This window comes from Choloepus didactylus, chromosome 5 (assembly GCF_015220235.1).
Source record: "Choloepus didactylus isolate mChoDid1 chromosome 5, mChoDid1.pri, whole genome shotgun sequence".
Lineage (NCBI taxonomy): Eukaryota > Metazoa > Chordata > Mammalia > Pilosa > Megalonychidae > Choloepus > Choloepus didactylus.
In genome coordinates, this window is record NC_051311.1 from 104,176,027 (window position 1) to 104,190,460 (window position 14,434).

Consider the following 14,434-nt stretch of genomic DNA (forward strand, 5'->3'; position numbering starts at 1 on the left):
TTGATCATTCTCTCAATCTTCAGGGATATCTGGGCAATGACCATTTCAACTTCTTCATACTGGAAAAGGGTTTTGACCTTATGGGGTAGAGGAAAGAAACTGGTAGATGTTGTGGGAGAGAGTGGTATTTCAGGGCTTACCTGGCATTGGAACAATCTGGAGGCCTTAAGTTTCTGAAAAAACAAACTGAAGTAAAACTTTTGTAGAGTCTTAGATAGAGCCCAGGGTATTCTTTAGGGTTTTCACAAATACTGCTGGTTGGGGCTTGGCATACTGTGGCAATTTGCAATATCTGGCTAAAGGCTGCATAATAACAACCTCTAGAATGACCTCTCTGCTCTATTTGAAATCTCTTAGTCACTGAAATTTTGTTGTTTCATTTCTTTTCCCCCTTTTGTTAAAGAAGGCGTTCTCAATCCCATGATGTCAGGGCCAGGCTCATACCTGGGAGTCATGTCCTTTGTTGCCAGGGAGATCTACAACCCTAGGAGTCATGTTCCACATTGGGGGTGGGGGTGGGGTCGGGGGTCGGGTCAGGGGATGGTGTTATGAGTTTATCTGCAAAGTTGGCTTAGAGAGGCCACATCTGAGCAACAAGAGGTTCTCTGGGGGTGATTCTTAGGAGTGTTTATAAGCAGGCTTAGTTTCGCTATTGCAGAAATAAGTTTTCTAAGGGCAAGCCTCAAGATCAAGGGCTTGGCTTATTAAATTGGGAGTCCCTAATGCTTGAGAGAATATCAGGAATTCCCCAGGTGGGAAGTTTAATAGTTCCACATATTTTCCCCAGTTCCTCAAGGGGATTTCGCAAACACTTTTATTTTCTGTCCAAAATACTCTAGACTGAGTCAGGGTATTACATTACCCTGAGCAGAATAACAAGATCTCATTCTCTATTCTAGGTTCATGTAATTAGGTTGTTTAAATACATTGACCAGAGAGGTTAAATTAGATAGTGTGCTACAGAAAATTTAAATTTTGGACAAAGTAAATATCTCTTCCTTTGGTCTAACAATGAAGTTTTAAAATACAGATAATATCATCCTTTATGCTGTATTCTGATTTACCTTAGTCCTAACCAGAATCACTTCATTCATATCTCTAATTGAAGTCTAATCTCTTTTTCAGCTTCTTTAACAGTTGCTGTATGGAATAATGCTGACTTTTAGACCTACAGAACTCTTATTTCTGAGTCTCAGTGTCACACAGATACATAAAGTTATAGGGAACTACCAGGTTAAACACAAAAAGCATAGCATCAGAATTTAGAAATAACAGTTAAAAGTCAGGAATGGATGTGACTGTTTTAAGAGTTTACAATCTAGGAACCTTTACAGTGAGCCTTATTGAACATTCTGTACTCCTTAATCATTGATGGCCCAATCTCTACCCACTTCCTATCCCCGGATAACCTATGCTATCAAATTCAGTTCTCAGGGTTTGCTCAATGTAGTTAGTTTATATTGGTTAGATCATACAATATTTGTCCTTTTGTTTCTGGCTCATTTCACTCAGCATAATGTCTTCAAAGTTCATTCACCAAGTTGCATTCCTCATGACTTCATTCCTTTCTGCAGCCGCTCAATATTCCATCTTATGTGTACACCACAGTTCTCCCTTTGTTCATCAGTTGGTTTCCTTAGGCCGCCTCCATCCACTGGAAATTGTGAATCATGCTGCCATAAAAACCAGTGTGCAAACGTCTATTCATAACCCTGCTTTCCGTTCTTCCAAGTATATACCTAATATTGGGGTTGCAGGAGCATATTATATATCATTTTTAAATAAGACTATTAATAAGTTTCCTATGATTTTAAAAACCAATGTCAGAAACTCTTTTTAAGCCATTATACAATTTAAAAAGCAAGCTTTCTACCTACTAGGCACAGAAATACATATTTGTAAAAGAAATTTATTTATACCTTTCCTTATTAAATTCCTGTGCTCTTGCTTTCCTCTATAGCTAAAGAAATAATAATTTAATGGAAATTAAATAAAATTTCCAGTGATATCATTAAATGTAACTTACCTGGCTTATCTCAGCAAACAAAGCTGTTCTTTAAGAAGGGTTTCCAATGAAATAGGAAGCCAGATATTTTCTTCCTATGCTAGAGAGGAGACCTCATAGTAGTTACAGAGGGAGGAGTAGAGACAGAGGATCAGGTTCAAATCTTATGTATTTTTGTCCCAGTTTCCTCTCTATAAAGTGGTGATAATAATTCTAATTTCCTAGGGTAACTGGGAGGACTAAAGAGGTTAAGATATACAAAATATGTAGAATAGTGCCTAGCATTTGATAAGTGCTATTTAAATACTATCATTATTATTATATACTGTGTAGCTCATATAGGTGTTATCCGTTATAATTATCAAAAGATTCCTGCAATAGTAGAATTTCCTGCTATTTAAAAATAAGAATTAAGGACATGTATACTCTTAACATTTGAAGTCATCAGAAAGTGGGAATACTGCTCATATCTCAAGCAAGTAAAGTTACTCCATCACCTCATTTTTCAGTTCATTTCTTAGAAGGAAAAACAGACACCTGTTGTACGTATACCCTCACTAAGAAATCCTGTAAATTTTTTTCTTAATAAAATTGATGGGGAATAAGTACAAAAGCACTTCAGAATAACTAGTGTCTCTGTAAACCTATTGAGCTTTCAACTTTGTTCTAATAAATGAATATTTTCCCTCTTCCTCCTCCTTTTGGATGGAGTCATGATTAACAATAAGATAGTGACTAGGCATAAATTTGAACCATACCTGAATATACATACCTTTGATACAGTTGTGACTAAGTCTGTTCTTGTGTGTAAAGAATCAGTATGAAATATATCAGTGAGGTTATATGTGCTTTCCTATAAATATTATCATAGACTATAAGGCATCTCTAGGAAATTAGATGGGGTTAGCTGCCTTTGGAAATACATGTTGAGCAAAAAAAGAAAACAAAAACAAAACATATTTCTTTTCCTACATCACTTATATTTGGAAATAGTGAATTGTGTTCTCTTGCGTGAAATATGAATAACATCAAAGCCGCTTATAACTCTTTAAGTTGGTTTTATCCTGAAGAACGAAATATGAGGAAGGGTTAATAAACTCTCATTAACTTACTCCTTTAATTTCTGTTTTTAACTGAATCTTTCTTGTATTAAAATTTACTTCTAATTAATTAGCTTAATAGAAAGTGGGCCTCACAATAGGAAATAGATGGAGGTCAATTACCTATTTGATTGTATTAGCACAATCAAACATTTTATTACTCAACATTTTTTAAGTTTCTTGATTATAAGAATTTATAATACTTGTTACTGTTATATAACTTGTAATGTCAAGGAACTGAAGGATTCTGAAGTGCTTGGGAAACAGTAGATCATATTAAGCTATGTCAATTTTGTTTCTGCATTAACAGTAATACGTGCATTTTCTGCTTCCTTGAAAATTGGTTATAACCGGAATTCCCCATTTCTTAATTACCTTGATAATCAAAATTGGATGTGATGATTTAAATTTGTTTGACAAATTGTTTTTCTTTTCCTTTTTCAGTGGATTAAATAGATATACTTCTAAAGAAAATGGGGATAAAGTGTAACTCAGATCATATTGTCAGGATAAAGACAAAGTTTAGGGGAAAATTTGGGTAGAAATTACTCAGAATCAATAAATTGAAGAAAACCATTAAAAAAATTTTGTGACAAGAAATTCAAGTATTTCATCCTTGTATTACAGGAAAAGTTATCCAAGTCTTGACCAGTTATCAACAGAAGTTAGTCTTTCTCAGTCTTCACTGGATCCAGGCCAATCACAAGAAGGAGATGGAAAACGAGACACACTAAATTTAATCAGTGAAGGTAAGAAAAAAAATCGATTTGAAAGTTATTTTTTCTACACCATCTATTTTTGGTTACAGACTATTGCTGATGAGTAATAGTGAGATTTCTTCTAAGTAAGCTACAATTATGATTAAAAATGGTCTGCCCTTGTTGCTTTCTCATGTATTTGTGGCTAACCTTGAAAGATTTTCTATAATCGTTACCTTTATTTCCTCATCCCCATACTCTTTTTTTACCAAGTCCAATTTGGTTTTTGTGTCTCCACCAGTTTTGTAAAATGACTTTTATCAAAGTCATCAAACACTGCCATATTGTGAAAATTAGTTTTCAGTCTTCATCCTAGTAAACATTTCAGGAGCTTTTTTTTTTTAATTGTTTTATTAGAGAAGTTGTGGAGATTACACAACAATCATACATAAAATACAGTATTCCCATATACCACCCCTTCCTCCACCATTAACACCTTGCATTGGTGTGGTACACTTGTTACAACAGATGAAAGCACATTTTTATAATTGTACTATTAACTATAGTCCATGGTTTAACTTAGGATCCACAGTTTGTAAAGTTTCATGGATTTTAAAAAAATTTTTTGTTCTATTACCATATATACAACCTAACATTTCCCCTCTTAAAACATTCAGATATATATTTCAGTGCTGTTAATTATGTTCACAATGTTGTGCTACCATCACCACCAACCATTACCAAAACATTTCCATCAATCCAAATAGGAACTCAATACATTTAAAGCCTTAATTCTGTATTCCCTATCCCCACCCCATCCCCATCCCAGCCCCTTGTAACCTATATTCTAGTCTGACTCATATGAGTTTGCTTATTCTAATTATTTCCTATCATTGAGATCATATAATATTTGTCCTTTTGTGTCTGGCTTATTTCACTCAACATGATGTCTTCAGAATTCATCCTTGTTGTCGCATGTAATCAGGACTTCATTCCTTTTTGTGGCTGAGTAATATTCCGTTGTAAGTGTGTACCACATTTTGTTTATCCATTCATCAGCTGATGGACATTTGGGTTGCTTCCATCTTTTGGCAATTGTGAATTATGCCACTGTGAACATTGGTGTGCAAATGTCTGTTCGAGTCTCTGCTTTCAACACTTTTGGGTATATTCATAGAAGTGGGATTGCTAGGACATTTGGCAATTCTATACTTAACTTTCTGAAGAACCATTAAACTGTCTTCCACAGTGGCTGCACCATTTTACATTCTACCAGTGAATGAGTGTTCATATTTCTCCTCATCCTCTTCAACACTTGTAATTTTCTTATTATTTTTTAATTAATAGCCATTCTAGTGGGTGTGAAATGGTATCTGACTGTGGTTTTGATTTGCATTTCCCTGATGGCTGATGAGGGTAAGCATCTTTACATGTGCTTTTTTTTTTTTTTTTTTTCTTTTTTAGAGAAGTTGTGGGTTTACAGAACATCATGCACAAAATACAGGATTCCTATATACCACCCTATTATTAACAAATTCAGTTTATTTGAAACATGTCACAATTGATGAGAGATTTTTATAATTGTACTATTAACTATAGTCCATGGTTTAACTTAGGGTTCACTGTGTAGTGTAGTGTAGTTACATGGATTTTTAAAAAAATTTTGAAGGTTACCATGTATACAATCTAACATTTCCCTCTTTAATCACATTCAGATAAATATTTGTGTTAATTATGCTTACAGTGTTTTGCTGCCATCACAACCAACCATTACCAAAACAATTCTATTATTTCAAATAGGAACTCTAACATTTTAAGCCTTAATACCCATTCCCTATCCCTACCACATCCCCTGGTAACCTGTATTCTAGATTCTGACTCTATGAGTTTGCTTATTCAAGTTATTTCAAATCATTGAGATCTTATAATATTTGTCCTTTTATGTCTGGTTTACTTCACTCAGCATGATGTCTTCAAGTTTCCTCCATGTTGTTGCATGTATTAGGACTTCATGGGCTTTTTGGCCATTTGTATATCTTTGGAGAGATGTCTATTCACATCTTTTGTCCATTTTAAAATTGGGTTGTTTATCTTTTTGCTGTTACATTCAAAGATTTCTTTATATATTCTGGATTTTAAACCTTTATGGGATACGTGGTTTGAGAATATTTTCTCCAGTTGTGTAGGTTGTCATTTTACTTTCAAGATAATGTTCTTTGGGATGCAAAAGACTTTAATTTTGGTAAGGTTCCATTTATCTATTTTTTCTTTTATTGCTTGTGCTTTGGGTGTAGAGTCTAAGAAACCATTGACTAACACAAGTTCTGAAGATGCTTTCCTACATTTCCTTCTAGGAGTTTGATAGTTCTGGCTCTTGTATGTCAGCCTTTGATTCATTTTGAGTTGATTTTTATAAGGTGTGAGGTAAGGCTCCTCCATCATTCTTTTTCAAATGTAGATCTGGTTTTTCAACTACCATTTGTTGAAGAGAGTATTCTTTCCCAATTGAGTGGTTTTTGTACCCTTCTCAAAAATCATTTGGCCATAAATGTGAGAGTTGATTTCTGAGCTCAAAGTCTGATTCCATTGGTCTATATGTCTGTCTTTGTGCTAGCACCATTCTGTTTTGATTACTGTTGCTTTGTAATAAGTTTTAAGATTGGAAAATGTGGGCCCTCCAACTTCATTCTTTGTTTTCAAAATGGCTTTGGCTATTGCCTATGGTGGATTGAAGCTGTATGTAACATGTTCCTAAACTTAATCCATTCTTGTGAGTAGGACCTTTTTGATGAGGTGCTCCAGTTAAAGTGTGGCTAACTCAGTGAGGATGGGTCTTAATCCTATTACTGGATTCCATTATAAGCGGAATGAAATTCAGCACTAGAGAGAGAAAGACACAAGAAGCAAGAAGCTGAACATACTTTGCAGAGACCAGGAGACTCCACCATGTGCCTTGCTATGTGCAAGCTAAGGACCAAAGATTACCAGCAGCCAGCACCAGAACACCACAGTCTTCGGGAAGAAAGCATCACCCTGATGATGGCTTCATTAGAATTTTTCAGCCTCAAACCAGCATCGATGATTTGGAAAATTCTTAGTGTACCCAGAACAGGGCTCCATGTGAGGTTTAACTGAACATGGAACCAGTTAGCCACTTCCAAGGAAGTCAGGATTGCAAGAAGGATCTGTGGAAAACCCTTTCTGATGGATTGAATCCCTGAGAAATATACACAAACCCCACAAGTTTATTGCAACATTTGTATGAATGGAACCAGTGCCAGCCTGGAGTAAAAGAGACAGAGAAGGGACAAATTGAAAGAAGAATGGCTTCAAGGACAGAACCATGGAAGTTGAGGTCTGGATCCAAGATAACTCCTCAGGCCAAGAGAACATGGCCCATACATGTGTGGAAAGGGTGTGGTGTCTGCCCTGGAAATTGGAGAGGGTGGGCCTTCTTGTCCCACTCTTCAGAAACAATGCTGCCTTCCCAATGCTCGGAGATGATGGGGCCTGCGCCCCAGCATTCACAAAGAACCTGGCTGCAACCCCAGTGCCTTGGAGAGGGTGGCGCCTGTGCCCTTGGGATCACAGAGAGTTTGGCCACCACCCCAAAGCTCAGAGGGTAAAGCAGTCACCCAGGTGTTTGGGGAGAATGTGGCCACTGTACAAGCACTTGGAGGTGGTGGGGCTGCCACTTCATCATGCCCAGAGTACAAAACGTTCCATAGATGACTCAGAATTTGAAGTCTAATGGAGTATGCCCTACTGGGTTTCAGAATTGTTTGGTACCCATGACCCTGGTTTTCCTTCCAATTTTTCCCTTCTGAAATGGAAATGTTTAATCTAAGTCTGTCCCTCTGTTGTTCCCTCTGTTGTATGCTGGAAGCAGATAACATGTTCTTTAGGTTTCACAGCTCCACAGAAAGAGTGAAATTATGCCCTAGGATACGCATAACTGATTCTGATGAGTCATTGTACTTCTTATTGGTTCTGAAATGACTTAAGGTGTTCGGGATGTTGTGATGGAATGAATGTATTTTTGCATGTAGAAAGAACATGTCTTTCTGAGGTCCAGAAAGTGGAGTGTGGAGGTTTGAAGCTGTTATGTACCCCACAAAAATATGTTCCTAAACATAACCTATTCCTGTGGGTGTGAACCCATTGAGAGCAGGACCTTTTTGAGGAGGTTGTTTCTGTTAAGGTGTGGCCCACCTCAATCGGGATGGGTCCTAATCCTATTACTGGATTCCTTTATAAGCAAAATGAAATTCAGAAACACAGAAAGCAAGCCACAGGAAGCAAGAAACTGAACATCCGTGGACTCTGGAAGAGAAGGGAGAGACTAGGAGACACCACCATCTAACAAACCAAGGACCAAAGATTGCTAGCAGCCAGTCCCAGAACACTACAGTCTTCGGGAAGAAAGCTTCAACTTGACTCTTTGATTTGAACTTTTTCCCAGGTTCAAACCATAAGTGAATAAATTCCCATTGTTTAGTCCAACCCATCTCATGGTATTTGCTTCAGCAGATTAGGAAACTAAAACCGGGCCCCTTACATTTCCATATTAATTTGATGATTGGCTTTTCCATTTCTGCAAAGAAAGTCTTTGGAATTTTGATTAGGACTGAGTTGACTCTTTAATTGCTTTAGGTAGCATTGACAATATTTAGTCTTCCAAACCATGAACATGGAATGTCCTTCCACTTATTTAGGTCTTCTTTGATTCCTTTAAGCAGTGTTTTGTAGTATTTTGTGTACAAGTCTTTTATATCCTTGGTTAGAGTTGTTCCTAGATATTTGATTCTTTTAGTTGCTATTGTAAATGGAATTTTTTCTTGATTTCTTTTTTTGATTGTTCATTGTTTATGTATAAAAACACAACTGATTTTGGAGTATTAGTCTTGTACCCATCACTTTGCTAAATTAATGTACTAGCTCTAGAAAATCTGTGTATTTTTCACAATTTTCTATGTATAGATTGACTTCTTCCTTTACAAATTGGATGCCTTTTATTTCTTTTTCTTGCCTAATTGCTCTAGAACTTCTAGAACAATGTTGAATAACAGTGGTGACAGTGGGCATCTTTGTCATGTTCCAGATCTTGGAGGCAAAGCTTTCAGTCTTTCACCATTAAGGAGGATGCTACTGTGGGCTTTTCATCTATGCCCTTTATTATGTTGAAGAAGTTTCCTTCTATTCCTAGTGTTTTTTTTTTTTTAAATTCAGTTTTACTGAGGTATATTCACATACCATACAGTCATCCATGGTGTACAATCAACTGTTCACAGTACCATCATATAGTTGTGCCTCACAGCCACTGAAACTTGATTTTGTTTCATGTTGCATCCCCTCTTTGGTCAAGATGTTCTCAATCCCATGATGCTGGGTCCGGATTCATCACCAGGAGTCATGTCCTGTGTTGCCAGGGAGATTTACACCCCTGGGAGTCAGGTCCCATGTAGGGGGGAGGGCAGTGAGTTCACCTGCTGAGTTGGCTTAGCTAGAGAGAGAGGGCCACATCTGAGCAACAAAGAGGTACTTGGGGAGACTCCTTAGGCACAATTATAAGCAGGTTTAACCTCTACTTTGCAGTAATGAGCTTCATAAGGGCAAGCCTCAAGATAGATGGCTCAGCATACATGTTTGTCACAACATCAGCAACAACCCAGGTGAGGAAGTCCAACACTTCTGCATTTTCCCCCAGCTCCTCAGAGGGGCCCTGCATATGTATTTTTTATTCTCTGCCCAAATTACTTTGGGATGTGTTGCTGTTTCACACTAACCTATACAAATCTACCAGATCTCACTTCCTATTCAAAGTTCCATGTAATTATGGTGTTTGAACAAACTGACTGTACAAGTTAAATTGTTTGGAAAATATAGATCTTGCACCAAATAAACATCTCTTCCCTTGGTCTCATACAGAAGTTGAAGTTTTAAAACACAATCAGTATCGTCCTTTACCCATTGGCCCGATATGCCCTAATCCTAACCAGATCTGCTTCATTCATATCTCTAATTGAAGTCTAGACTCTTTTTCAGCTTTTTTAAGAGTTGCTGTATGTGCTAATACTGACCTTAATATCTGCCAAGCACTTGTTCTGAGTTTCAGGTGTCGCATAGCTCCCCAAAGTTCCAGAGACAGATAAGGTTATACACAAAGTGATCAGGATCTCAGAATTTTATTCCTAGTGTTTTCAGTGAAGGGGTTCTGGATTTTGTCAAATACTTTTCTGTGTCAATTGAGATGATCATGTGGTTTTCTTTCCTTTATTTCATTAAATTGTTGCATTACATTAATTGATCTTATGTTGAACCATCCTTGCATACCAGGGATCAATCCCACTTGATAATGGTGTGTAATTCTTTTAATGTGCTCTTGGATTTGATTTGTTAGTATTTTGGTGAGGATTTTTCCACCTATATTCATAAGAGATAATGGTCTGTAATTTTCTTTTCTTTTGCTATCTTTATCTGGCTTTGTTATGAGGGTGATGTTGGCCACATGGAATGAATTTGGGAATGGTCCCTCTTCTTCAGTTTTTTGGAAGAGTTTGAGCAGGACTGTTGTTGATTCTTCATGGAATGTTTGGTAAAATCCTGCCGTGAAGCCATTTGGTCCTGGGCTTTTCTTTCTTGGGAGATTTTTAAATTACTGGTTCCATCTCTTTGCTAGTTACTGGTTTGTAGAGCTCTCCTATTTCTTCTTTGTACAATGTAGGTAGTTTGTGTGTTTCCAGAGGCGTACAGATATTTATAGTATAATCTTATAGTCCTTTTTATTACAGTGGAGTCAATAGTAATGTTCCCCCATTCATTTTTTATTTTACTTGTGTCCTTTTTTTCTTCATCAGTCTACCTAATGGTTTGTCAGTTTTATTGATTTTTTTGAAGAACCAACTTTTCTTGTTCTCTATTTCATTTCTCTCTGCTCTTATCTTTGTTCTTTCCTTCCTTCTGCTTGCTTTGTGTTTAGTTTTCTTTTTCTAGTTCTTCTAGTTTTGCAGTTAGGTCTCTGATTTTAAATTTTTCTGCTTTTTAATTTAGAGCAATAAATTTCCCTCTCAAACCTGTACTTGCTGCATCATTTATGTTTCTGGTATGTTGCATTTTCATTCACCTCAAGATATTTCCTAAATTCCCTTGTGATTTCCTGTTTAACCATTGATTAAGAGTACACTGCTTAATTTCCACATAGTAGTTAAGTTTTCATTTCTCTTATTTATTTATAGCTTCATTCCATTGTGGCCTGAGAAGATACACAGTATGATTTCAATAGTTTTGAATTTATTGAGACGTGTTTTGTGACCTAAGATATAGTCTATCCTGGAGAATGATCCATGTGCACTCGAGAAGAATATGTATTTTGTTGTTGGGTGAAGTGTTCTTTTTTTGTCTTTTGGGTCTAGTTGGTTTAGAGTACATCAAGTCATGTATTTCTTTATTGATCTTCTGTTTAGATGTTCTGTCCATTATTGAAAGTGGCATATTAAAGTCCCCTACTATTAATATAGAACCATCAATTTGTCCCTTCAAATCTGTATTTGCTTAATACATTTGGAGCTCTGCTGATAGGTGAATATATATTTATAACTGTTACAACTTTTTTTTGAATTGTCCCCTTGATTAGTATATAATATTTGCCTTTGTCCCTCATAACTATTTTTGACTTAGAGTCTGTTTTATCTGTTATTAATATAGCTACCCCAGCTCTATTTTGGTTACTACTTTCATGGTTTATTTTTCCCATCCTTTCACTTTCAACCTATTTCTTGAATTTAAGGTGAGTCTCTTGCAGACTGCATATAGTTGGGTCATGCTTGTTATCCATTCTGCCAATCTCTGTATACTTTTGTATTTATTTGATTTTTTGCATGTCGTACCATATTGACTCCTTTCCCATTTCCATCTGAATATATTTTTCATACATTTTCCCTGTGGTTGCAGTGGGATTAAAATTTAACAACCTAAATATATAACACTCATATTTAGTTTGATACCAACTTGATTTCAATAACATACACTTACAGTTTTCCTATACTGCTCTGTCCCCCCACCTTCTTTTGTACTTGTTACCAATATAACTTTATACATTGTATGTTTAAAACCATCGACTTATCATTACTTTTTATGCATTTGTATTTTAGTACTTAAAGCAAGTAAGAAATGGAGTTACATACCAAACAATATAATACAATAATACTGGCATAATTACCCAAATCGTTACCTTTATCTCAGGTCTTTATTTCTTTATGCCCCTTTGAACCACTATCTAATAGTGTCCGCTTCTTTCAGTCTGAAGTACTCCCTGTAGCATTGCTTATAGGGCAGGTCTAGTGATGATGAACTCTGTGATTTATTCTCTGAGATGTCTGTTTTCAGGGATTTTATAACCAGCTGGTGAGATAGCAGAGATTTTCTTGAGCTTCAGCCATCCTATCAGGGACGTCTACCCAAGGTGAAGGCACTGTATAGTCTTTTCCGGGCCTGTGTCTTCTCCTGGCGTTGTGCTTGTTAGTTGCTTTGGAGTTTTCTATTTACAGGGGTTTGAATGGCCCCTCTATTTCCCAGGAGTTCTACCTTCCCCCTCTTCCTGGTGTTCAAAGCAAGTTATCCTTTGCCCTCAGGGCACCCACCTCATATTTCTTACACTGCTTTAATTGTCTCAAGTTGCTTCCCCCAGAGGACAAATAATTGGGAGGAGAGGAGTTTCCCAAATCAGTCTTTCTTAGCCAGAACAAAGCCAGAGACCCACAAAAGTGGTAGAGAGTGACTACAAACTGCCCTGGGGAGAAGATCAGGAAGCACATCAGGACCTTCTTCCAAAGCTCTGCAAAGGTGAACTTTCTTTACCTGCCCACCAAATGAAGACCTTGAACTGCCCCCTACAGCCCCTGAGGAAGTTTGGGATCTTTAAGTCTCCTCTGCCGTCTGGGGCAGGTTGGAACAGTGGCTGTCCTCAAAACTGGGCCCCCAGCAATCCAAAGTTGATAATCGAAAGCCGTGATCATTGAATGGCCTACTGTTGATCTTGGGGAAGTGGACTTTCTTGTCCTTTTCTGTCACCAGAGAGCTAGTCAGATGCCAGAGCCCATGGTGGCCTGCTATGAGAGTGGAGGATGGGCGCCAGTTACTAACTGCCAGGCAGAGAGAGCAATTTACTAGTATTTACCATAATTTACCTGCTTCTTCCTCCCCACTCTTACCTGTATGCTGTACAGTGTTCTACTGGACTCTGGAGTTTCAAAATTCCTACATGTTTAATAGTTGCTCTGGTGGAGAGACTTAATCCTGGAGCTTCCTACTCGGCCATCTTCCCACCATCCCCCACTCCTTTTAGCAACTTTTGACACAACTGAGCACTTCCTCATTCTTGAAGCACTTTTGGTACCTGGTTTATAAAGTATTTGGAAAAAAGTGAAGAATAAACATAAAACATTTAATTTCCCCTATTACTGTTTTCAGATGTGCTGTATCAACATTGATCTGCCTTGTTCTGAACAACATCTTGGCCCAATTTCATAACTTTTTAGCCCACTTTCAGTTATATGAACCTGTTTCAGTTTCTGAGACTCAACCTATGCATTATTAAATGTCAGTAATCTAGTTGGTTCAAAGGTCTTTCCTTTCCATGCTCCAGCATAGGCTAGAGCTATGAGTTAGCACTTAGGATTAGGGGAGTTCTGCTGGTATGATCTGGTGCTCATATCTTATATCTTTCTTTTTTCCCAGTTCTACCTCTTCTGGTTAGTGTGAGAGCATGGCCATAAAATAAATCTAATAATTATTGACCTCAATTCATCATCTCTTTGATAAATTCTATTCCACATCATTTGGAGTGAGTTACTACACAGTGTGTCATGGAAACACAGGCTAAGGCACAACAGACTTTCAGCAAATGAGCACTTTATTACTTACACAGCACAAAGGATACAAAAGAGCAAGGGAAGAGATCCCATTCTGGCTGGTTTTCTGGAGAGGCCAACTGTTTGGGTCAGGGATGGCAGCTCAAAAGACCCTACCTCACATTAGAGGTGAGGGACACTCTTGCTGCCCGAGTGTTGGGTTTTCATACACCCTTTCCTATACACTGGGGGAGTGGGGTCTGTTAGTGAGCAAAATGCATTTATTAAGCAACGTTGTACCCTGGCAAGCAGCTGGGGCTGGTTGAGACTTAATTTTCTCTCCAGCTGCTTGCAGTATCTTGCAAAATGGAAACATATTGAATACCTGAACACAAACAAGGAAGAAGGGAAAAGGAGGGAAGTAGCAATGCCTTGGAGATGATCACTGAGTGTGTCCATCACTTCCCCAGCACATAATCATTCAGCCCAGATTAGCCATTCTATGTAACTGAAGGTTCCAAACAGCCTGACTCATGATCCCTTTGGACCACCACTGCACCAAGATGTTCATCCTGTGTTCATCTCTCATCACTAAAAGGAAACATGACTCCTGTTTGCATCATGCTTTAGAATAGGGGTTGGCAGACTATAGCCTGTAGGTGAAATCTAGCCTATTTTCTTTTTTTTTTTTTTTTTTGGTAAATAAAAGGTTTATTGGAACACCACCATCCTCATACTTTTATATATTGTCTATGGCTGTTTTGCTTTATTGTGGTACAGTTC

General features: G+C 37.4%; 1 protein-coding gene across 5 annotated transcripts in view; it reads left to right on the forward strand.

Annotated features, from left to right (window-relative positions):
- The window catches only part of RUNDC3B (RUN domain containing 3B), a 245,960-nt gene that overhangs the window by 216,204 nt on the left and 15,322 nt on the right, over positions 1-14,434 (forward strand). For all 5 annotated transcript variants that reach the window (XM_037836576.1, XM_037836579.1, XM_037836578.1 and 2 more), the window contains one exon: positions 3,733-3,854. In XM_037836576.1, the coding sequence (XP_037692504.1) occupies positions 3,733-3,854 (122 nt within the window). The remainder of the gene's footprint in view (positions 1-3,732; positions 3,855-14,434) is intronic.